Source organism: Fukomys damarensis, unplaced genomic scaffold (assembly GCF_012274545.1).
Source record: "Fukomys damarensis isolate Sample0158 unplaced genomic scaffold, DMR_v1.0_HiC HiC_scaffold_36, whole genome shotgun sequence".
Lineage (NCBI taxonomy): Eukaryota > Metazoa > Chordata > Mammalia > Rodentia > Bathyergidae > Fukomys > Fukomys damarensis.
This window is the reverse complement of record NW_022900948.1, coordinates 47,075,548-47,098,429: the sequence shown is the minus strand read 5'-3', so window position 1 is coordinate 47,098,429 and position 22,882 is coordinate 47,075,548. Positions and strand designations below refer to the sequence as shown.

Here is a 22,882-nt window from a genome sequence, read left to right as displayed (position 1 = left end):
CGCGTCTCCGTGAAAGGCAGGACCTGGCTTCCCTCCGGAGAGGATGCAGAGGAGGCGGGCGGGGCCAGAGCCAGCGCCTCCGTTCCTCGCCTCGCCCTCTCCTCCCCTCCCCGGGAAGTCGCCCCTTTCCCGTCTGGGGCGCTGAGGCAGGGGCGGGAAGGACTCAGGGAGGTGGTGCGGCGTCGGGAGGGGCCGAGCTGGAACCATGGCTCTTTGCTGTGGAAGGGGCGCACCTGGCCGTCCTGGGCGTGGAAAGGAGAGGTGAAGGGCAGTCTCCGTCCCGCACCCTTTTTTGTTGCGGAAGGCTCCTCTGCTCTTTCTGGAGGTCTCAGAGCGACCCCTGCCTGAGACCCATCTTTCCAGCTCCCCGCGGTTTGAGATTCGGAACTGTGTCCTCTGTGATTTTGTTCCCTGCCTCTGGGTCCTGAGCTGGGGTTGGATGGACATGAATGAAATTAAATATATCACTACTATAGATTCTCCCGTCCAGCTCTCCTGTCCCTGTTGACTAAAATAGCAGGGGGGTGACCAGAAGCTAGGGGGAGGAGCTGGGAGCCCGTTCCCCGGGCAGGGTGTGAGCTCTGTGTCCTGGTGGTCTTGGGGTGACCCCCCGCACGACATGTCACCAGCAGTTGGGTGACATCCACCAAATGGCTCGTGGGCGGGAGCCCTGAAGGAGCTGGAGCCAGCGTCTTCGTCAGGCTGCCAGCAGATAGCTTGCGGGCTCCGGCTGTCACAGCCCTGGGCCGAGGGTGCAACACCAGTGTCAGGGACCGCAGGGAGGACCGCAGGGCAGGGCTTGGCTGTGCTGCCTCACCCGGAGGGCATGGTGTCTGATTTCTCAGCCACCCGGCCACTCACTTTCCTGCTTCCCCAGTCTGGCCGGTGGCCACTGGTCACCTCCCATAAACCTGAAGCGTCAGTTTAGTTAGAGGTGGACACCATGCAGCCCTTGGGTTGGATTTTTGAACTTTGGAGTGCTGTACTCTCTGACTTCTCGCAGCCCAGGTGCTCTAGCAGGGACCTGTGTTGTCCCCAGAGAGCCCTTTCCCCGGGTGGGTCCAAACGTGTCCTCTGGCCACCCCCTTGTGCCGTTCCCCCGGGTGGCTGGGGAGTCTCCCGTGTTGCTGCCGACCCCTGACCTTCCCTTTCCCTGCCCTCCCGCGCCCTCACCTCGCCTGTGCTGGCCCTGCAGGTGCTGCCCACCAACCCGGAGGAGAGCTGGCAGGTGTACAGCTCTGCCCAGGACAGCGAGGGCAGGTGTATCTGCACAGTGGTCGCTCCCCAGCAGACCATGTGTTCACGGGATGCCCGCACAAAACAGCTGAGGCAGCTACTGGAGAAGGTGAGTCCGTGCCGGGGGTGTGTGTGTGTGTGTGTGTGTGCGCGCGCGCGTGCACGCGCGGGCATGCGTGCATTCATGCCGGCCCCAGGGCTGGGCCAGCCCGCCAGTTCCATCCCTGACCTCTCCCGGCACTGCCCCACCAAAATAGTTGTGAATGAGAATGAGTGGATGAATGGGCGATGGGCAGACAGATGCGTGGGTGCAGATGCCCAGGGTGGCCTGGGAGGAGATGCGAGTGACCCAGAGTAGCCCCAGGCAGGGAGCCTGGACTCAGGGCTCCTCTGCTACACTCGTAACCCCCAGTCCAAGGCTCAGAACCACCATGAGGGGCAGCCTGTCGGGGTCGGGGATGCTTGGCTTCGCGGGTCTGACGTGCTGGGGCCGTCGGTTGGGGGTTCAGCACCTTGGACGCCTTCGCGAGGAAGGGCCGGGGTCACCTCATCATCTGCTGGGACAGCTTTGTCGCTGGCACACACGCCGTTCCAGCACTTCCCTTAATCTTCACGGCAGTGGGGTGGGAATGGGGTGAGGTAGTCGCTGTTTCCAGGAGGGAAGCTGGGGCCCAAGAGAGTACTGGCTGGCCTGGGCCGAGCAGCTGGGTTGCAGGGGAGTCATCCCCCGAGTGGGCCACACCACACCCACGCACCGGCGAAGCCGCTACATGGCCTGCAGATCGGCCTGGGACTTTCCACGTGGACGTCAGCACAGGGGTCCAAGAGGAGGTCTGTGAGGGCTGGGGACCCTGTGTGACTCAGATTCCTGCTCTGCACCCCTTCACACGGGAAGGGGCAGCCAGTGGAGGACAGCCACCCCTCCTGGAACCTGGGCCCAGTCCCCTCCCTCCCTGCCCCCAGCTCACCCAGGAGTCCTCCATGCTGCGGAACAAGTGGGACCCTTGTGGGCTCAGCTTCCGCAGCTGTCAAGACGGGGTGGCCAGAGTCCCACAGGCTGCGGTGTTGGGTCTTGTGCCTCTTGCCCCTGGAGGGTGTGGCCTGGTCTCCTGGGGCTGGTGGAACCCTCCCTGGTTGCCAAGGGGCAAGGTGTATTTTGTTTTTCTCTGCTATCTTTAGCCACTTGAATAAATCACTTACAGAGTTAAAGAAAAATGCATTTGAGGGACCCCACAAACACTTATTACACCAAACCAGAGGGGGGGGCCCTAATTTGGCTGTGAATTATTCAGATGCAGGAGCAGGCTGCAGGGTGGGGCACGGGGCTGGGGCCCCTGGGGGAGGCTGGTGGCTGGGAAATGGGTTCCAAAAAGCCCCAGAGCCCCTGGGAATGAGGCTGAGCTTTCCTTTCTGCCTACGCAGGCCACAGCTACTGCTTAAAAATTTAAAGCCCTATTTTGTGCGTGCGTGAGGGCACTCTATTTTCGGCAGCACAAGCCATTGGCTGGAAGAGAGGCCACCTCCTTAGCGGCCGTGTGCTGAAAGGGCCCAGTGGGCTATGGCCTGAGCAACTGCTCTGCCCTCCCTCCTCCTCTCCTCTGGGGCCTGTGGGGGGCCGGGCAGGCCGGCCTGGGGGCCTCAGCAGGAGGAGCCCCACCCAGTCTTGGCTTTATCGCCTGGCTTTGTGGGAGGCCCCCTGGGTGGGCCCCCAGGGTCTGGGGTGCCAGCCTGGAGCCGGCAGCCTTGGGTGGCAGGTGGGACTGAGCTCAGGAAGAGTTTTGGCTCTGAGTTGAGAGGCCAGGTTCTGGCACCCATCCCCCTGCTTTGACTTGGCTGTGTGTGGCTTAGCTCATCAGCGCCCAGTCTCAGGGTGCAGAACAAGTCTGAACAAAGGCCTCCTGGGGCTTTGCAGAGGTCATGGGGCTTTGTAGACACAGGCTCTGCCCAGCGCCCAGGCATGTGCTCAGAGGGAGCAGCAGTTACTCATCCCTGCAGGCTGGATGTGCAGGCCGGGTGTCCCCTCCCGCTCCTTAGCACCTGCTGCCACACTGGCTGTGGTGCAAAGCAGCGTGGCTTTGTGACCTTGAGCATTCCTCGGCTTCTCGAGGACACATCCTGGAAGAAACAGGACTTGTGGGCCCCCGGAAGGGCTGTGCTCAGTGCAGTGGTGACCCTGGGCTCCTTTAGCCAAGGCCTCTCGGGGTGTGGCCAGGAGGCATATGATTGGCTGAGAAGAACTTCCTTGAAGGCAGCCGGGTAGCTTGGCATCTTTAATGTTTGTTTTGAAATTGAAAGTCTCGTCTTTAAAGTCTGAAATGTGGTAAAAGTAGCGGGAAGCCCACTGTGCGGTGTGTGGCCTCCTGACAGCCAGGTGAGCTGGGCATGCTCTGCCCTGGCTCTTGGGGTCCTGGCCCCTGCTCCTTCTCCTTGGGAGGGGGTGGGCAAATGGTCCTGATCGGAGCTGCCTGGGGGGTGACAGATGTGGGTGGGGCTCAGCTCCCCAAGGGTTCTTGTTCTACAAGGGAGACAGACAGATGTGAGGCTTGGGCATGGGGGAGGACTTTCAGGATGAAGCAAAACACCCAACTTCACACCTTCTCCCCAGAAGTGCTGAGGCTCTTGAGAGACAGCAAGCCAGGTGAGGGGTGGGCCGGAAGCACAAAGCAGCAGACAATTATATTCCCATTTCTATAGACGTTCTAATGAGAAGAGGGTGGGCTCCAAGTCACCTCCGCACTGTGCCTTACAAACCTGAAGTTTTGAAGTGAATCGGTGTACTCACTTCCAAAGAACGGGCCATAAAAATCCCATGCATTCTTCAAGTGCTGAGATCAGCAGTGTTTTGTCTCTCTCCTACTGAGAAGGCTTTTGGTTGCTCTCTTTTAATATTACTTTAAGATTATTTCGGAGAGGTGGAAACCTTGCCGTCGTGTGTCTGGTCACTGACCAGGCAGCCATGGACGGAGTGCTTGTGCTCCTAGAGGGGAGCATTTTAAATCCAGCGAGGGCGGAGCTGGAGACTTGCTGTTGTGGAGGTGCAGTCTGTCTTCCTCAGTAATTGGATTAGATTCAGAAAACGCCCCCCACCTCTGCAGCCCAGGGCTTCCTTGCTCTGCAGCACATTTGCCCAGAGCCACAGGCCGGCTGCCTGCAAATAAAATGCTCTGGCAGGTGGCTGCACGAAAACTGTTTTCCTTTTAAGCTCTCTGGAACCCTGTTGAATATTAAAGTCCCATCTTGAGGCGAGACTCAATTCAGATCTGCCTGTAAAGATGTAAAACAGCGATCCTTCATTTGCTGGGTGATTGATTCCTGACTCTGTGTTCCGAATGTGCGTGTTTGCCGAGCAGTCATCTGCCCGTGATATTGTGGGGTGTGATGGATGGCGCGGGAGATGGGGACCGGGCTTGCGCAGAGGCTGCAGAGTGGCTCTCTTGTTCCTTCATTCTGGGCTTAATGCCGCGGCCCTCGCTGCAAGACGGTCGGCGAGATTGAAGGGGAAAGGGGAATTTATACCTGGGGGCGGGGCGGCCCACCGTCCTGTTCCTCTCTTGCTGTCTATGCCTTCCTCACCCAGACCATGGAGCGGCATAAACTGCACGGAAACAGCCCTCACTCCCAGACAGGGCCGGAGATAAATCACCCTGCGTCCTCTGCCTGCAGCGGCACCCGGGGAGGGGCCCAACTTCTGCCCGGGTTTGCAAAGAGCCGGGCTGGAAGGTGGTGGGGGGATGTTTGCCCCCCAAACAGTTTGCTGTGTTTAGGGGAGTTGTGGGTCCCTGGCGGTCCTGGAGCTGGTGATGAACTAGGAAACACGACGTGGACCCCTTCTGGCTGCCAGGCGTGGCGTGTGGGCGGGCAGGCATCAGCGCAGGCACCTGCCGCGGCTCTGGCCTTGAACCTGTTACCCTTTTGACAGGTGCAAAACATGTCTCAATCCATAGAGGTCTTGGACAGGAGGACCCAGAGGGACTTGCAGTATGTTGAGAAAATGGAGAACCAGATGAAGGGACTGGAGTCCAAGTTCAAGCAGGTGGAGGAAAGTCACAAGCAACACCTTGCCAGGCAGTTCAAGGTATGTGTGCCTCCCTTCCCCTCCCTGCCCTCTCCTCTGTCCCCTCGTCTTCCTCCTTCCTCTTTCTCCTTTTACTTCCCCTCCCTCACATCCATCTCTTCCCACTCCTCTATTTCCTCCTGCTATTTTTCTTCATTGTCCTTTTTGTCCTCCTCCTCTTCCTCCTTTCTCTTATTCTTCCTCCTCCTCCTCCTCCTCGTCTTCCTCCTCCAAGGCTGGGCTTGTTTTCCCTTCCTGTTTCCCCTCTGCCCACACAAGTAGTGACTAGCAGGCAGGAGGGATTCAGAAAGAGCTGCTTTTGGCCTCACCAGGGCTGTTGTCCCTGGGAGTAGAGAGCCACCCACCCTGGCCCTGGTCTGGTAAAGGCACCTGGGGAGGGGTGTGCCTGGCACCGTCCAGCACCAACTGGCTCTGCTTTGGAAGCCAGGCTGAGGTCCTGTATCCTTCGTTCCTCCAGCCAAGTCACGTTAGCTGGGAAGGAACATCGTTTCGGCCCCTGTCATTCCACAGCTGCCGCAGGTAATCACATTAGCTGCGGATTAGCTTAATTGATTAGAGCAGTTTCCGAGCAGGGATCACTGAGGGCAGTCTTTCGCATCTGACCCAATTTGGCTATGACAAAGCATGCTGCAGACGCAGGGAGGAGGCCCGAGCTCGCTCAGCCCGTGGTCAGCATTAGGTGTGTCCAGGTCACTCTGGACACAGACTGCCGTCCCTTCAACCTGAGGTTCTGTATACCTGTCTGCGTGTACCAGCTGTGCACTGCTGTTAGGCTGAGAAACGATAAGCTGCCTTAATGAAGGTGCACATGCGTGTTAATTAGCAGTCGAGCCCTGATGTAAGTGAACAGGTCAAATTACACAGCCTTGTCCCGGGCTGCAGACTGCTGAAGTCCCTGTCTCTGTCTCCCTGTCCTTTTATGCTAATGTTTTCCTTTGATGTGCTGCCCGCATGAAGCAAGAACGAACCCTCCTTTAAAAGCGCACATTAGCTAGATGAACCAGCAAGCTAACGAGGTTGTAAATCTTTGTTTTAAGTAAAGGACTCCCAGGCTTGACCCTGTTGAGGTGAAATGCCCCAGCTTGCCCTTGTCTTGTGCAGGTGGACACTTTGTCCTTGTCTCCCGTGTGTCATTGTGAATTATCCCGAAGAGAGATTTTGCCCTTTGTAGCCCCAAAGTGTTTGTCTTTTGGTGAAGGCTGGCGCGCCACCCGGTGCCTGGCAGACCCCTCTAAAGGCAGGGTGTCTTCAGCAGGTGCCGAGTCTCTCACCTTTTTGGACATCATTCCCAGAGGCCTTGAGTTCCACGCTGTGGCTTTAGGGAAAGAAAAACAAGCCCTTGCCCTTTTACATTGCTTTTGTTGTGTTAAGAAATTCATGAAAGTTGCTGTGAGAGAATCTGCATTGTGTTTAAGTCAGTTTGTTTTGCTAGCATTAAAGTGTGATTTTTTTTCTTTAAAAAAAGAAGTGACCGTGCAAATATTTGTCTCTGTGTAAGGCAGGCTAGTGAGCTAGTTTTTCAACAGTGTTTCATTTTCTTGCTTGCAGGGCTAACTTAGAAAGCGTTTTTACAATGCCGCAGCGACTGAGGATGCAGTCTGCTCCCATGTAACCATGAAAGAGCCAGAGAGCTTTTTGCACCACGCATTTTTACTATTATTTTCCAATACTTAGCACCATATTGTTAAGGAACCTTGCACCCAACCAAGATCCTCCTTTGCATGCAACTCTAGCTGCATTTTCATGAATAGTCTGAACCCTTGTCAATGCGTTTTTTGAAAAAGAAAGAAAGAAAAAAAAAGAACTTTGTGTATGTGATTTAAAGCATGTAACCTTAAGATGTTGCACTCTCAACTGACAATAAAAACCTTTCCCAAATATGTTGGTGTTCTGAGGACTGTTTAATATGCTCTCCTAACTCCTTTGGACCAGAATAAATAAATGCATAACTAAAGCGGCAGCGTGCACACCTTCCCTCACGTAGGGAGACGCCAGGCCGAGGCAGGGTGTTACGAGTTCTTGCATGCACTGCACTGAACCCAGCTTATTTTAACCTTGCAGGCGATAAAAGCGAAAATGGATGAACTTAGGCCTTTGATCCCTGTGTTGGAAGAGTACAAGGCCGATGCCAAATTGGTATTGCAGTTTAAGGAGGAGGTCCAGAATCTGACGTCAGTGCTTAACGAACTGCAAGAGGAAATTGGCGCCTATGACTACGATGAACTGCAGAGCAGAGTGTCCAATCTTGAAGAAAGGCTCCGTGCGTGCATGCAAAAACTAGGTAGGCCCAGCACCCTGCGAGCGCGGCGCCGCACTACCTGTCTCCGCTCACGCACAGATTTAGCAGTGGTGCTGAACGGACAGCGCCGCCCGCGAGGCTTAGCGGTGGTGCTGAAGGGACAGCGCCCGCCTGGCTCAGGAGGGCTCCTGGGTAGGGCCACTGAGAGAGACAGCAGCCGAGGATCTTAGGCGGCAGTGCTACCGAGGAGGGCGTGCCCGTACCCAGGCCCTGTGCGGAGGCCAGCTCCAGACTCCCGCGCATTGCACATCAGGGTACTAGGTCCACCTACTGTCTGTCTGATGGAGGAGGCACGTGTGTGTGTGTGTGTGTGTGTGTGTGCGCGCTCATGCGCATGCGAGGGTGCGTGCATGGGTGTGCTTTGAGGACACTAGTTAAATGGGGCCGGCAACACATCTCCAGTCCCTCCAGGCTGAGAAGCCCTGGAGAGATGGAACTACGTAAAAAGGATTAAAGAGGAGGAGGATTCCCGCACACCACAGCAGGAGAGGTCCCTGTCCCCGCAGCAAGGGAGGCCGCTGGGCGACTAGGACCTGGGAGGAGTGGCTCGGGCGTCCCCTCCTGAGGTGGTGTGGCCTCACCCGCATACCCTCTTGCAGTTAGTGGCTTCCGCAGCTCGAGTGTGCCGTTGTTGGGGTCTACTCTAGCACATGTCCTATCCCAGTCCGTTTTTCCTGAAGATTAGCCAGCTTCCCCTACCAAGTGCTTTTCACACAAGGTGGTTCCTTTCATACCGTATGCTTTCCGGAGGGGCTTAGGGCCACCATCGAGGTAACAGTGCCTCGAGAAGAACTTTTCGGCCTCTGTTGCTCTGACCTGTTCCCCTTTCCCCCTTCCACTCCATGCCTTACGATAAAGCATCCGAAAGAGGACAGACTCCTTGAAAATCTCCAGGAGTTGTCAGGTGGATGAGAGAGGATATTTAATGGGGAGGAAACCGGACTCAGTTCTACTCCCAAGTGCTACTCTGGGCCTCCCCATGAGGCAGAAAGCTCCTGGTCCTGGGCAACAGCAAGGGGACACTGGCCGTGTCACCGAGACATCATCTACTGCACACCCCCTTAGCGACATGCCTCGTGGAGCCCGTGTCCCAGTGTGGCAGGGACCCAGGAGGGGTCTGGGCTGGACAGTCCCCATCAGCCCTTCCTGTGAAGGCACCCTGGGAGCTAGCTGAGTGTTTGGAGCATTAATCACCTCACAGATGTGTGCCCTGGGGATCGTGGACCCCCGTGATTCCCCCCGCTGTGTGTGTCTCTGGGTCCTGGCCTGCTCAGAGACTCCCAGGTAGCAGAAGGGCCATGTTTCAGAGCGTGCCGTTACTCATTGCCCCACAAGCAGTGTCCCCCGGTATACAGACTACGTATTCCTGGAGACATGAAGAGGAGGCCTGCACACCCTGCTGCCCAGGAGGCAGGGAGCAGGATGGGACGTGGCCGTGGGAGGTACTGTCCTCACTAATTTGAGTAGCTGAGTGAGCACTCCTTATGGCTTAGGATCTGGGGTCCTTCGCCTGGTTACCCTCAGGCTGCTGAAACCATTGATTCAGAGCAAAGAGCGAGAGCAGCGGGGTCCCACGGCTGTGAGCCACCCTAACACCCTGAGGCAGTGGCTGCAGGTGTCCCCGTGCTCTCACAGCACCCCGTCCGCCAGGGGCAGCCCTGACAGGCGATACGGAGACTCCTAAGTGCCACTCGATGATTGCTGGCCTCACCTGGGCATTTATCTTCTCAAGTTTCAGCTGCCTCCTTGTCTGTAGAGGAGGATACAGAGAGGGAGTCCCGGGCCCCGGGGGATGACAATACAGATTCTCGGCTGTCGCTCCTGTCACCATCTGGGCACATCTGGTGACAGAGTAGGTTGGTAAGAAGGTGGGTAGGCAGCAGGCAGATACGTGGAGGTGACAGGTGGTGGGTAGATGGACGGGCAGTGGACAACTGGATGGGTTAACAATTGGCAGAGCTGACGGAGAGAGAGATGATAGATGCAGTGACTGATGGGTAGATGGGTGACAGAGGTAGAGGACAGATGACTGATCGACAGCTGATAGATGCAGAGATAGATTTAGCAGCTGCTGCCCCTCCTCCTCATCTTCCCAGGATCTTATTCAGCTCAGTAATTTAAGGACCCAATCAACACCTCCTGTCTGCTTAGAGTCATTGCCGTAGCTTTGTAGCAGGCAGCTGCCTCTGGCCTGTCCTAACAGCCCACCCCCTTGCTCGGCAGTGGCCAGGGACATGGCTTCTGTGCCGTGGTGCCAGCACCCCCAGCCAGCCCTCCCAGGAGGTTGGGATTCTGCAGGTCGCCACAGCTCAGCAGCCGGCAGAGTCCATCCTTGTCCCCTTGCCTCCCTGGTCCCTTGGTGTGACAGCGCCTGTGGGTTCAAGGCCCGACTGTAGGTTCCTTGACTTGGGAGCAGGGCCTTGGTTTCCTTTCTGGGATAGCGGAGGGCTGGGTGTCCCTGTAGCCTTCAGAAGTCCTGGCTCGAGCTGTCCTTGGCATGGGCAATCCCTGACCCCAGAGCATACACAGAAACTAGCAAAACCAGGACCCAGGTCCCATTGCTGTCTGATCTCCTGTTTCCATGAGATTTCATGTTTTTCCCAATGGCCCAGCCAGAAACTTGTATCCCAACCTCTTACTTCTGGGCCTGGAGGTTGAGCCTGGCATCTCGTGGCCTCCTCTGGAAGGGAAGCCCTCTCTCAGAGTTCCGCTGCAGCACGTCTCGTCCCCAGGGAAGGGAGAGGCAGTATTGCCTGTGGCCTTCCTGGTCCCCCTGAGCTGGGGCCTGGGCTGTCCTCCCTGGGTGCTGCAGAGTCAGGTTGCAGCTGCTGGGCCGGGAGAAGCCAGAAGCCCAGCAACACGGTTGAGACCCAGCCGCCATGGCAGGCCTCTGCAGTCCTCTCTGCCCGAATCACACCATCCCCACATGCCTGCTGCTAGCTTCCTTAGAGTCTCCACTCCGGGAGGGTGGGGAGGTTACCTCTTAGCCAAGCCCAATGGACCCAGCTGCAGGGTCCTGCCTGCCCTGGGCAGTGGTGTCCTGTGCCCTGGTGAGGCCAAGGGAGGTCAGGTGTGATGCTGTTCCTGGCTTGGGCCCTACACTTTTCACTGGGAGCCGAGTCTGCAGGCTCCCCTGTTCCTGACACTGGAGAGTCCTGGAAGGGCAGCCAGACAGAGGCTGAACCTCGCCTCGTCCCGCTGGAGCCCTGGTTGGGGCTGGACCTTTAGGCCAAGGTCAGGGGACTTGTGTACTTGAGCCAGAATTGAGAGTTAATGGTGCCTTCCCCTGAGAAGGACCCCTAGGAGGTCAGGAAGGGTGGAGCCAACCTAACAAGTCACCCCTGGGCTGACTCAGGGGGACCCTGGTAGGACTGGGCCTTCCTCTGATTCCTTCCATGAAGTGCTGAGGCGTCTGCCAGATCACGTGGGGAGAGGAGAGCCCATGGTGGCCCTCTCAGTGGCCACTCGAGGCTCAGGGTTGGAGCCTGAGGCTTAGGTGTCACCTGCTTGTGTCATTTGAATCCTGGATGTTTGTCCAGCTCTACAAACTTCCGGCCTAACTCTTCTCAGGGTTACGAGGGTAAAGCTGAGAATAGAGGCCGGGACTCCATTGCTAGGGGCCAGCCAGTGCCCTCAGCTGTCTTCTGGGGCTTCCCAGGGTCCCTGTGGCCCTGCTGGAGCCCCGTGATGGCATTTATCCACGACCCTGTCCCCTGAGTGGTGTGGGTTGTTTTCTGAGTGGCTTTCTCCCAGAAACAGCAGATGCTGCTCCCATCCCAGGGCGTAGGTCTGTCTGTGCATCCGGCCTGGCCGGGGACCCCTCCTTTAAGACCACTCCCTGCTCTGCCTCCCCTGGGGTGGAGCCTGCAGCCCCCTTCCTGGGCTTCCTCTCCTGTCCTCCACCCCTCTCTGTGCTTGCTTGAGTGCGTGTGACCAGAGAGAGCCACTTGCTGAACTGGATGTGCCGAGACTCCGCCATGCTCTGCCATGGGCTGTTAGACCCTGTCAGTTCCCCAGGTCTTGGCAGATCCAGTCTGGACAGAGAACCAAAAATAACTCCTTGAGTCAGGGAGGGCGGGCAGCTCCAGTCCTGCGGGCTCTGGGAGCTGTGCCCATGGCCGGCTGCTAGGAGAGTGGTACACATGGCCAGGGTTGGCAGGCTGGCACGGTGGCCGTGTGTGTGTGTGTGTGTGTGTGTGTGTAAGGGCACAGAGGAGGAAGCACATTGTGCCTGTGTAACCTGGGAGGTCCAAGTGAGCGGGCAGTGGCAGCACTGACAGGCTGAAAACGAGGCCCTTTCTCGGCACTCAGCCTGAGCTCACACTGGCAGAGAGCTCTTGCTGTGCGGCTGGAATTGTTCTGCCCCTTTCCCCGCTCCCTGCCCTCAGAGGGGTTCTGGCTCTCTCCCTGTTCCTTGGTGGGAGTACCCTGCCTTGTCCCACTGTCCCTCTGCTGCTTCAGATAGGGAGTCACTCAGCCATTCCTCTTGGGGACAGGGGAGGGAGACCCAGGCCCTCGTGTTCCCCAAAGAAGTGTGTGGTGCCCCACGGGCCTCGGGGTGAATTTAGAAGAGGAGGCCCTGCAGGAGGAAGGCCAGGCAGGGACATGGGTATAGAGGCCGGAAGGGCTGGGCCAGGACCAGGCCCCTGAGTTGAGGTGGGGGGTCTACCTGCCACCTCCACCGTCTAAGTGTGACACATAGGACAGATGTGTGTCCCCTTCTGGTGGCCCTTCGTCCTGGAAGGGGTCTGCTCGGTGGATTTGAGACACAGCTTGAGTGTAAATCCAGTGTGGGAAGAAGCAGAGGCTCTGGCAGTGTGACCCACAGAGGCTGCTGGGTGGCAGCCAGCTGTGGTCACCTGAGGTCCCCGGACCAGACACCCTATGGTCAGTGGCTCCTCTGGACTTCAAAGCCACTTCCCTGGGTCAGGGTAGGAGGTCACTTCCTCTTCCTCCTCCCACAAGAAATTCACGGGGGCCATGGCCCTGTCTGAGTGGATGCTGGCCGAGGACAGGGCTGTCCATGGGACAAGGTGGGCCCCGTTGGCTTCTCCTGCTCCCTGGAAGCGGCTGTCCATCCCTGTCCTCCAGGTCCCCCCAGCAGCCCGGTAACCCTGGGGTCAGTAGGAGCAAAGGAGGAAGGAGCCAGGGCCTGGGGTGGTGTCCTGCTGGGTCCCACTTCCCCGGCCCTGTCCTCACCACTTAAACCCCACTCAGATCCCCAGAAGTCGGTCCAGGCTCTCACATAAAAGACTCTCCAGAGAGATTTCCAGGAACACAGCAGAGCTTTTCCTTCCAGTCCCTGCAGAACTGGTCACCTGGTCCCTGCTCCTCTGGGTCTCCTCCCAGGGCTCCGTCAGGGCAGAGCTGTGTGGCTAGAATTGAGGGCCCAGATGGGATCCCTCAAGCAAGTGGGACCGGGGACGGGAGAGTGGGGACTGTGCAGCGGGGATGGTGGTGGCCGAGGCACTGGCCCGAGACTTCGCTGGGACTCGGCACAGAGCCCGGCTTTCTTCTGCTCCTGGCGGCTGTTGATCCGGCCAAGGCTCCCGGCCAAGCCTCCCGCTGCCCAGATGCACTCTCCTGCCGACGCAGGGGCTCGGGGTTCCCTCTTCTTCCCAGCCTTGGCCGACGCTACAGTGGACATCCTCACCCTATTTTGTTTTCGGGGACAGCTGGGGGGCACCCCGAGACAGCAAGGTGGTGTCCCAGCATGGCCGTGGCCCACTGTGCCCTCCTGGGGCTGAACTGCGCTCCTCGTCCTGGGGATTATCCTGGCTTCCCCTGGTCCCTGGGTTAAGTCACCGACAATCTTTTGTAAGCCCCGGATCTGCTCTGAACTTTGCAGACGCCTGTGTACATATGTTAACTCGGGGCTGCAGGGGAGGGAAAGAAGCTGTGTAGTGGCCATGCAGGGAGCCACCCAGGCCGTGCTCAGGAACGCTCCGCCCTTCTGAGACACACCGGCAGGGGTGGGTTCCGGCGCAGCTGTGTGGCTGCAGCGGCAAGGGTGGCGTTTCTGTAGGGGGCGGGCAGCTGAGTGAGGAGTGCCCGGCCCAGCCCTGGCACTGCCTGAGTGACGGGTGGCCTGGGCGCTCTGGTGATGTTGCTAGCCCCCCTCTGTGAGGTGCAAGGGCTCTGAGATCAAGCTGAGGACCCTTCAAGTCCCGCGCTCAAAGCCTAGACATTACCCCAGCATGATGGCGGCGTGTGTCTCTAATCCCAGCTACTCTGGAGGCTGGAGCGGGAACATTGCAAGTTTGAGGTCAGCCTGAGCAGAGTAGTAAGACCCCACTGGGCATCCCCAGCAGCTCTACCAGGAGCGGCTGTTGCTGTCCTTATTTCTCAGAGATGAAAACTGGCTGCGCTAGGCTGACCCTGCCCGGGGTGCAGCTCCTTGTCCAGTCACCAGACCCGTGAGGTCAGCTGCTCCGTCTCCTCCCTGCCTGTCACAGCCTCCATTGCTCTGTGGTGGGGACCCTGAGAACCAGGACAGGAGCAGCTCCTCAGCACACCCGAGGGTGCAGGGCCTCCTGGTGGGTGGGCCAAGGCCGCCCTGTGCCCAGTCCTGACCCCTGTGTGCTCTCTTCCAGCCTGTGGCAAGCTGACGGGCATAAGTGACCCGGTGACCATCAAGACTTCCGGCTCAAGGTTCGGGTCCTGGATGACGGACCCTCTGGCCCCAGAAGGTGACAACAGGGTAAGCAGCCCCTTGTGTTGGACATCAGCGCTCCCGTGGCACCTGGCAGGACTGGTCTCAGCACCCACCCCAACATCGGTGTATCCCGGGCCGGGCTGGTACTGAGCCCCTTTGTCCTAGGAAAGCCGCAGCCAGTCACTGCCTCTGCTGCAGGGAGAGAATCCATTAGGCCTTTCTTGTTTTAATGACATCTCATTTGTATTTCATTTGCCATTACTTTCATGGCTGATAGAAGCTGGTGTTCCTTTTTGATTTCGGGAAGAGGCTCCAGTCCTCTTTTCCTTGGCATTTCCCCTGGGGTCAAACCTCCAAAAAGCAGAGCCCCCACCCAGGCTCTGCTGTCCTGTTGTCCTCGGGCCTGCATTGCAGCGAGAGCTCTCTGGGAACACAGAGAGGGTGGCTGCTGGGGGTGGAGGCCCGATCTGGACAACACTAAACACCTCTGGGTCCGGAGAAGGAGGGGACTTTGAAACTCCAGATCCTGAGCTTTATCTGGGGTGTCTGTAATGGAGAACGCTGGCGGAGGTCCCTTTCTAGGGATGGATAGGCGTGGCTGTCTCCTCCTGCAGGAAGCTGGGCAGGTGTTCTGGGCGCCTCACAAACACTTCTGTGTTTATCTGACAGAGTCCGCATTGCTCCCGGACCCTGCCGGGGAGCTCTAGACAGCTGGGGTAAGGAGCGCAGGGCTAGGGTTCGCTATTCCTTCCGTCCTATTTCCTGAATCCTGATGGCAGGTGCTTGGAAGTTTTCTAACAACGTCCCTGGCTGTGACTCTGGCTGTTTTTTCTTTTGCACACCATCCGGAAAACCCACCTCTCCTGGGGTTGGGTCAGGAAGGAGCACCTCTTGCTGCAGGCGTCGGTGAAAATGTTGCTAAAACAGGAATAAAATCAAACAGTGTAGCCGGTGCTTAGAAAGCACGGCCTGTGTGCCCAGCACTGTTCTGAGCACTTGGCGTGCAGGTACTCCACGCAGAGATGCAGCCACCCCTGTGGGTCCCAAGGACCGTGTGTGCCCCCCGGCCTGGGGATGCTGTTCTTCCCAGGCTGATGGAAACGGTGTTCTTACCACCTGCAGAAGGGTCTCACGCTGGGCCCGAGTCTCAGCAGGCTGGTCATTGAGTCTCCGAGCCTCCCGATTCCACTCCAGGGGCCTCTGTCCCCTCTACCTGTGCTTTTACCCACCCCAGGGCACAGAGCAAGGGACCCAACAGCAGGAGCTCTGTGCTTCCTGCTGAGAGGGCCCAGATCCCAAAGTCTGACCACGTCCAGCGCCGCACGTGCCCCGGCCCTGAGGCTGTCAGCTCCTCATCCTAGGGGCACTGGTCAAATGGTTGCTTTTCCAGCTACCGAGAAGCCAGTGCCGCGGAAGCTGAGGCTGTCGGCTTTGCGTGATACCTCAAGGATACAGGCCGGCACAGCTGTCAAGGCGCCTGTGGGTGCTTTTGAGAATTAGACATCCATTTTCCACTCTGTGACTCTGTTGCCCTCAGGAGAGGGGTGTTGGTGGCAGGCAGAGTGCCAACAGAGGGACCTGCAGGGGAAGGGAGCCTGTGAGGGAGCTGGCAGCAGGGCGGGGGGTGCTGGGCTGGTGGTGACAGGCGGCATGGGGTGCTTGCTCCAGGCTCTTTAGGCTCTGGGCCGTGCACTCCTCAAAGTGGCCTTCGTCTCCCAGCCTGCTAGATGACACGTCACCCAGTCCTGCCATCAGTCCGGACCAGCAGCGTTTTGTTTTGTGTTGGCCTTTTGCAATCTCCTATCCAGTTTTGATCACACACATGCAGGAGACCAATAACTTGGCCAAAAAAAGCAAGCAGTCGATATTGGCCTTGGTGCAGGGCAGCATGGAGGGCATGGCCAGGGCGGGAGGAGCGAACTGCTGCACTGCCTGCGCAGGGATAGAAGGGCCAGGCTGCTCGTCCCTCAGGTCCTGCTGGGCCTGGTGCTGAGCCAAGCCCGTAGCAGGGGGAGCTTGGGACACGCTTGCACCTGTCCTGCCTCCATCCTTTCATTCAGCAGGGCTGAGCCTGCTGTCTGCGCTTTCCACCGGACGTGTGGGCCGCCCCTGCCTGGCTGTGACTCTGGCCCAGGAGACTGCATGGGCTCCAGGGATCCAGTTCCTGGCTCCAGCCGCAGGCCTCCTTCCTAGTGCCGGCCTCTCAGCATCAGCAGTTCCAGCAGGGGGACACAGAGAAGCAGCAGGGCCCGAGTCACTGAGAGCCCTATAAATACCATGGCCATGCAGCCCCCCTGCCCTCCGCAAGTTGCCTAAAGAGGGGCTGGATTCCTGCAGGGACGAGGACAAGCCCGTCCCCTCAGCCCTGCCCTGGCTGGCCCTCTTTTCTTAAAGGCAGCTGAAAATGAGACAATCAGGCAAGTCAGTGTTGTCACTCAGTGTGACCATACGGGCCTGCACTGTGGTGGGGAGGCCCAGTTTCTCCCGGGAAACAGCGCTGGGTGCCTTGTCTCTCAGAATGGCAGCTGCAGGCGGAACCAGGACGCTAACCGTGGCTCCACGTAGGGGAGGGCATTGGATGGGGACTTAGGTCCAGCCCAGCAAGGAGACATCAGTCATCTCGGGCCCAGGCAGCCAGTGCTGCGGACTGAGCAGGGAGGCTGCTGTCAGGGGCCCCTGGGGACACATGGCTGTGACTTGCTGCACTGGGGTTCAGAGACACCCCTCCAGCTGCCCTTTGGGAGTCCTGGTCCTCCCCTGCCTCTGCTGGGCCAGTGGACATAACTGGGGATACCAGAGGTGTCTGTCACCAGGGAGTCCCTGCCTGGGGTCCCAGGGCACTCTGGCCTGGAGCCCGAGCTCTGAGGTTTGGAACCATCAGAACTTGAGCCTAGGTATCTCTGCCACCTGCTCCTGCTGTGAACTTGGGGCTTCCTTAGCTGTCTGCAGGGAGATAGGGGGATGCAGAGAGGCCTGGAAGAGGCTGTGGGTGCTGGGTTCTGAGAGGGGTGGCTACAGAGTCACTGTTCCCCATCTATGCCCTGGTGGCCTCACTTATGGAGCAGGGTGAGGGTAGCCTCTGGAATCTGGTAGAAATGACCTGTTTTAGGGACCAGGGTGTCACAGCCCAGGGAAGCCATGGTGGCTGTGTGGTCACTGACAGGTGGATGTACCTGGTAAGGAACAGACAGAGTGGGTGGCAGCCACCACTGGGCAGGTAACCCCAAAGAAAAGCACCCTGCTCTCTGGGCCTCCCCCACATCCTAGGGCCTGTGTGGCCATAGAGGAGGGGTCAGGGCCTGTCTGTTGCTGGTGTCCCGGGCTGACCCCAGGCTGAGCACCATGTGCCCGGGTGACCCCTCCCTGGGGCTGAGCACACAGACTGTCTCCCCAAGACTGCCAGGGCCACGAGGGCCAGGGGTGCCCATCTCCCTCTCTGCCGCCTGCCCTGCCAGGATTGTGACAAAGCTTCCCTAGCCCTGGTCCCCCAAACTCCAAGATGGGACTGCTGGCCTGCTCCCAGGGTGGCTGATGCTTGGGAATGCACAGCTTGGGCTGTGATAGGGGACCTCGGCTCGGTCTTTTAGGGGAACAGTGAGCAGAAGAAATGGTGGACCAAGGGAGGTCACGGTGGGGACAGTGCCAGGCCTTGCAGCTGTAGCTCCTGACCTTTGGGACCAACCTGGTGGGGCGTCCCGGGCCTTGCAGCATGGATAGGATCTCCTCTGTCCGGCAGTGTTGACCATGATGATCCAGACTCCCCAGACATGGCCCGTAGGTTGTGGTTTCGGGCACAAGCTTAGCGTCAGCCCTGCTCTATCCTCAGCAGAGTTGCCAAAGCTCCCTGACCTCAGTGTTCTGGTCTGCAAATGGGGCAGAACCAGCTCTGCTGGTGCACGGGCTCGCATGAGAACCGAAAGCAAGAGGGGAAGCTGGCACCCAGTACCATGACCGCCCTGAACAGAGGTACCTGATGACCAGGCATCCTGATGTTGATCTCTGCCTGGGACCTGGAGCTGGGCACCTTTGAGGGTCCTAGAAAGAACCATGGGTCCTTCCAGAAATCCCTGAAATCCAGTGCTATGTGGAGCCGCCTCCCTGGAGACACAGCAGCATGGATGAATCTAATGGAGCCTGGGGCCTTGTGAGGGGGCACAAGGGCCTTTCCAGTGAGGAGTTCAGGGGTAGGGGACATCGCCTAGGAAAGCAGCTCCTGCTCCCCAGGCCCCTGGGGTCTGCCGAGGTGGCTGCATGCTGTGCAGAGCAGCTCCTGACGGTGACAGGCATGGTGGCACAATGCCTACACCATGGAAACTGGCAGCCCTCCCAGGCGCCCACGTGACTGTCCCTTCTGCCCCCAGCTGTTTGCAGATGGCCTTGGGTCCTGGGTCTGATCTCCCAGCAGACAGAGGAAAGGCCACTGGAGAACTCACTAGAAGTCGGATACTGATGTCACCGGGTGCTGGACCCTGCGGGTTCAGGGACGTGTCACTGGCTCTCTGCTGTCACAGGGAGGCTGTGTGAGGACACCCCCGGAAGCATCCTCCCTGCAGAGAGGGGGAGCAGTGGCTCTGGTGAGGGGGGGCGCTCCAGGGAACCATGCTGGAGCTAAGCCAGGAGGAAGTAGTGAGCTTCCTGTCCCCAGACAGAACCCAGTGGGGGCCGGGAGGGTGGCAGGGGAGCAACTTTCAGGCCGTTTGGTCAAGGGGGCTGTGCGCATGGCCCTGGTGCCCGGACACCCCTCCCGATGCTAATCCCATCATGGAGGGCTGGCCGTTCTGCGGGAGGCAAAGGATAATTGACAGCCTCCAATGAGCCGGGTTTTAAAAAGTCTCATTAAAAGCAGAAAGCACATCTGCCCGGGAGCGTGTGAACGGATGTCTCAGAACAAGGTTATTTTTTTTTTTTAATTTTAACGCATGTGTCGTGCGAAGTCTGAAAGCGCCTGCGTCCTTAATCTCTCCTGCAGCCACCAAGCTCTTGATGGATAAAGCAGCTGTCTTATTGCCAGACAGATGCACGCAGAGCGGCATTAGCCTGGCGGATCCCCGTCTGCTAACTGCATTGCTTTCTCATTTGCTCCCTCATTGGTGGAAAACGACTAAAGCATTTTGTCCAAAGTCTAGACAATTCCCAAGTCCACTGGTGTCGGAGCAGCAGCAGGGCCTCTTCCACAGTGGCCCAGACGGGGTTGTTCCCAGGCTGGTCATGGGGTCATGGGGTTGATTTCCACAGCCGGTGCTGTCTCACGCTCTGCTCCTCGGAGAAGCGCTATCCCTGGGTCAGGCGCACCCCTGCCCATGAGGTGCTCAGCCTCCCCGGGCCAGTAAAGGTGGTTCAGCCGGCCGGTGCCACAGCAGATCTGGCACGGTGGAAAGGCCTCGACGGTGCCTCGTCGGCTCCAGGCACTGGCCCGCCTCCTCGACCTTGAGAGTCGCTTGTCACACACACGAGAGCCGCCCGGGCTCCGGCAGTGAGCAAGCAGGTGTGACCACGGCCTCACAGCCTGGCAGGGCCCGGGCCTGACAGTGTTCAGTTCTGCACCGATGTGAGTCGCATGGGGCTGCTGCAGCTTGTGTGTGACATGAGGCTGCAGGGCCCAGGTGTCCTGTCCCACACCGGCTGCCCCTGGTGTCCTTCCCCATCCTGCAGAGTTGTTCTCTGGTGAGGATGTCGCCCTGTCCCTTCTGCAGAGTTCTGTGGTTTGGGAGGAAGGACGGGACACACCCTTTAGTCATTTTATGTTTCTTTTATTTTGCTTTTTGTTTTTTGTTTTTGTTTTGAGCCAGGGTCTCGCTGCGTGTTTCAGGCTGGCCTTGAACTCACTGTGTAGCTCAGACTGGCCTTGAACTTGCAGCCACGCTCCTGCCCCAGCCTCCTGAGTGCTGGGATTCCAGTCCCGTGTTGCCAGGCCTGGCCCTTTGGTCCTAAAGCTGCCTTCCTGGTCCTTCTGAGTCCCGCCTCTTGCCAATTCCGGTGGGGGGGTGCGGGAGCCTGAGGAGCCCGCCTGGCCTGCCGGAAGCACTCACTGGCCCGTGTCTCCGCAGGTCTGGTACATGGACGGCTATCACAACAACCGCTTCGTCCGCGAGTACAAGTCCATGGCGGACTTCATGAACACAGACAACTTCACCTCGCACCGCCTGCCGCACCCCTGGTCGGGCACCGGGCAGGTGGTCTACAACGGCTCCATCTACTTCAACAAGTTTCAGAGCCACATCATCATCAGGTTCGACCTGAGGACTGAGGCCATCCTCAAGACGCGCAGCCTGGACTATGCCGGCTATAACAACATGTACCACTACGCCTGGGGCGGCCACTCGGACATCGACCTCATGGTGGATGAGAACGGGCTCTGGGCCGTCTACGCCACCAACCAGAATGCCGGCAACATCGTGATCAGCAAGCTGGACCCCGTCTCGCTGCAGATCCTGCAGACCTGGAACACCAGCTACCCCAAGCGCAGTGCCGGCGAGGCCTTCATCATCTGCGGGACGCTGTACGTCACCAACGGCTACTCGGGCGGCACCAAGGTCCACTACGCCTACCAGACCAACGCCTCCACCTACGAGTACATCGACATCCCCTTCCAGAACAAATACTCCCACATCTCCATGTTGGACTACAACCCCAAGGACCGCGCGCTGTACGCCTGGAACAACGGCCACCAGACCCTCTACAACGTCACCCTCTTCCACGTCATCCGCTCCGACGAGTTGTAGTTCCTCCCCGGAAGCCGGGGCTCCGAGGCCTCCCCTCCAAGGGCCCCTTCCCCGGAAACAGCTGTCGAAACCCTACTGAGAATACTAACAATACTAATTTTGAAAAGGAAAAAAAAAAATCTCATCAGCAACGATTCTGCCGCCGAGGGTCGCATCACCTCCTCCACGGGCCTCCCACTCAGCTGGCGGGCGACAGATTTCGGAAGAAACCCCCCTGTTTGCAGCTGGAACTGCAGCCCGAGCCCGCATTCCCGCCCCGTCCCACCCCAGTCCAGGAACCCACTTCAGCAGCAAGGCAATGACTGTTGGCCACTCCCGCCCGAGGGCAGCCGCTCGCAGGATCGCATGGACATTCCCTCAGGCCGTGGGCAGCGCGATGGGCCTGACGCTCCGTCCCCGATTCCCGCCCGCCCAGGCGGTCTCTGCGTTGGCCAGCGAGCTCACCTCTGGTGCAGCTGCGTTTCCTGACTGTGTTGTCGTCTCTTAGAGTCACTGTGTCGAGGCTGCCAGTAGCCGTTGGACCCGTGTCTAGTGCTCCCTGAAGCGACGGTGGCGTGGTAAGCCACGTTGTTCGGACTCGCATACCCCGTAGATATTTCGTGCAGTGTCTGTCTGTGCTCTCCTTGAGGTGGTAACTTCGTGTGTCTCGTGTATGCGATGGGTGTTGTTAATGCGATGTCGTAGTTTGGATCGATAAGTGGATGGTTCTTGTTTCCAAAAAGAAATCAGTGTTCACCCTTCTGGAGACCTAGTCGAGTTCATGTGGGTAACGACCGGAGGGATCCTCCTCTTCCCGTTCAGTTCTCTGGATCGCGTCACTGCGGAGGCGAAGGGCTTGTCTCAGGAAACCCCGGTTTCCCATGGGAAGGAAAGCCACGGAAAGCTCACTTTTAGATTTAAAAAAAAAAAAAAAAGAGGGAAACTTTGTACTATCCAGTTATCTAAGGAACAATAAAAACATTAGGAGATGTTTTTGCCTCTTGTCATTTCTGAGGGTTTTTTTTTTTTTTGAATAATTTTTATTTGTTTGTTTTTGGTACCAGGGATCAAACGCGGGTCCTTGCGCTCGTGAGGCAGGCGGCAGCTCTGAGGGTTTTAGACATGACAGTGACCCCCAGGTCCCCGCAGATGTGTTCCAAACACGAGTGGCCCTTCCAGGCGAGGACGAAGGGCTTGGGACAGGATCGTGACGTGTTCCCCACTTCCCAACCCCCTCCCCGATGGCCAGAACCTATGGTCAGCTCAGGCTTCCCTCCCCTTATGGAATCTGAGGTGCCGACCCAGAGGTCCCCACTCCTTTTGCCCCTCCGAGGGCATAACTAGGAAGGACCTGGGGAGAGGTGCCCCAGCAAAGACTCCAAGAGTGCCGGGGAGGCAGACCCCACCTCTGGATGGTCACTCCCTGAGAGGCCGGCCCTCCTCACTGTCCCTGGGCAGTGCCGGGCAGCCAGCCTGTGGGCAGTGTCCCTGTGGGACAGGACTTTTTGGAATGCCCTGGGAGAAACAGTCCTCCCCACATGAGAGGACGCTCCTGGTCCCAGCGTGGGGCAGTGGGCAGAGCTGCCCGAGGGTCCCCTTTGGTACGCTGTGAAGTGGACTGTGAGAGTGGCCTCTCACCACAGGTCACCTGGGCAGCAGCTGGGAGCACACGGGCGAAGCGTAGGATGAAGGTGGCCTCAGAGCTCTGGGAGGGTAGGAGGGGGTCCGGGAGCCTCTGGAGGTGAGCTGGGAGCCGGGTGGGCGGGGCCTCTTGCACATGCCGCATAGCCATTGGCCCCTCTTGGGGCCGCAGTCTGGTCCGCGGGTCCCTTTCTCAGTGGGTTGCGCTGGTGATGCTGCCGACTGTGACCAGTCCAGGCCAGTGGTGGCACCTGTTGCCGCAACGGGCTGTTTGC

General features: G+C 58.5%; 1 protein-coding gene across 2 annotated transcripts in view; it reads left to right on the top strand.

Moving 5' to 3' along the window:
* Olfm1 (olfactomedin 1) overlaps positions 1-21,106 on the top strand; it is a 30,347-nt gene extending 9,241 nt beyond the window's left edge. For both annotated transcript variants that reach the window (XM_010608931.2, XM_010608932.1), the window contains exons 2-6: positions 1,196-1,345; positions 5,156-5,311; positions 7,373-7,592; positions 14,204-14,310; positions 20,313-21,106. In XM_010608931.2, coding sequence (XP_010607233.1) covers positions 1,196-1,345; positions 5,156-5,311; positions 7,373-7,592; positions 14,204-14,310; positions 20,313-20,987 — 1,308 coding nt within the window. In that variant the 3' untranslated portion in view covers positions 20,988-21,106. The remainder of the gene's footprint in view (positions 1-1,195; positions 1,346-5,155; positions 5,312-7,372; positions 7,593-14,203; positions 14,311-20,312) is intronic.
* The last annotated feature ends 1,776 nt before the right edge of the window (positions 21,107-22,882 follow it).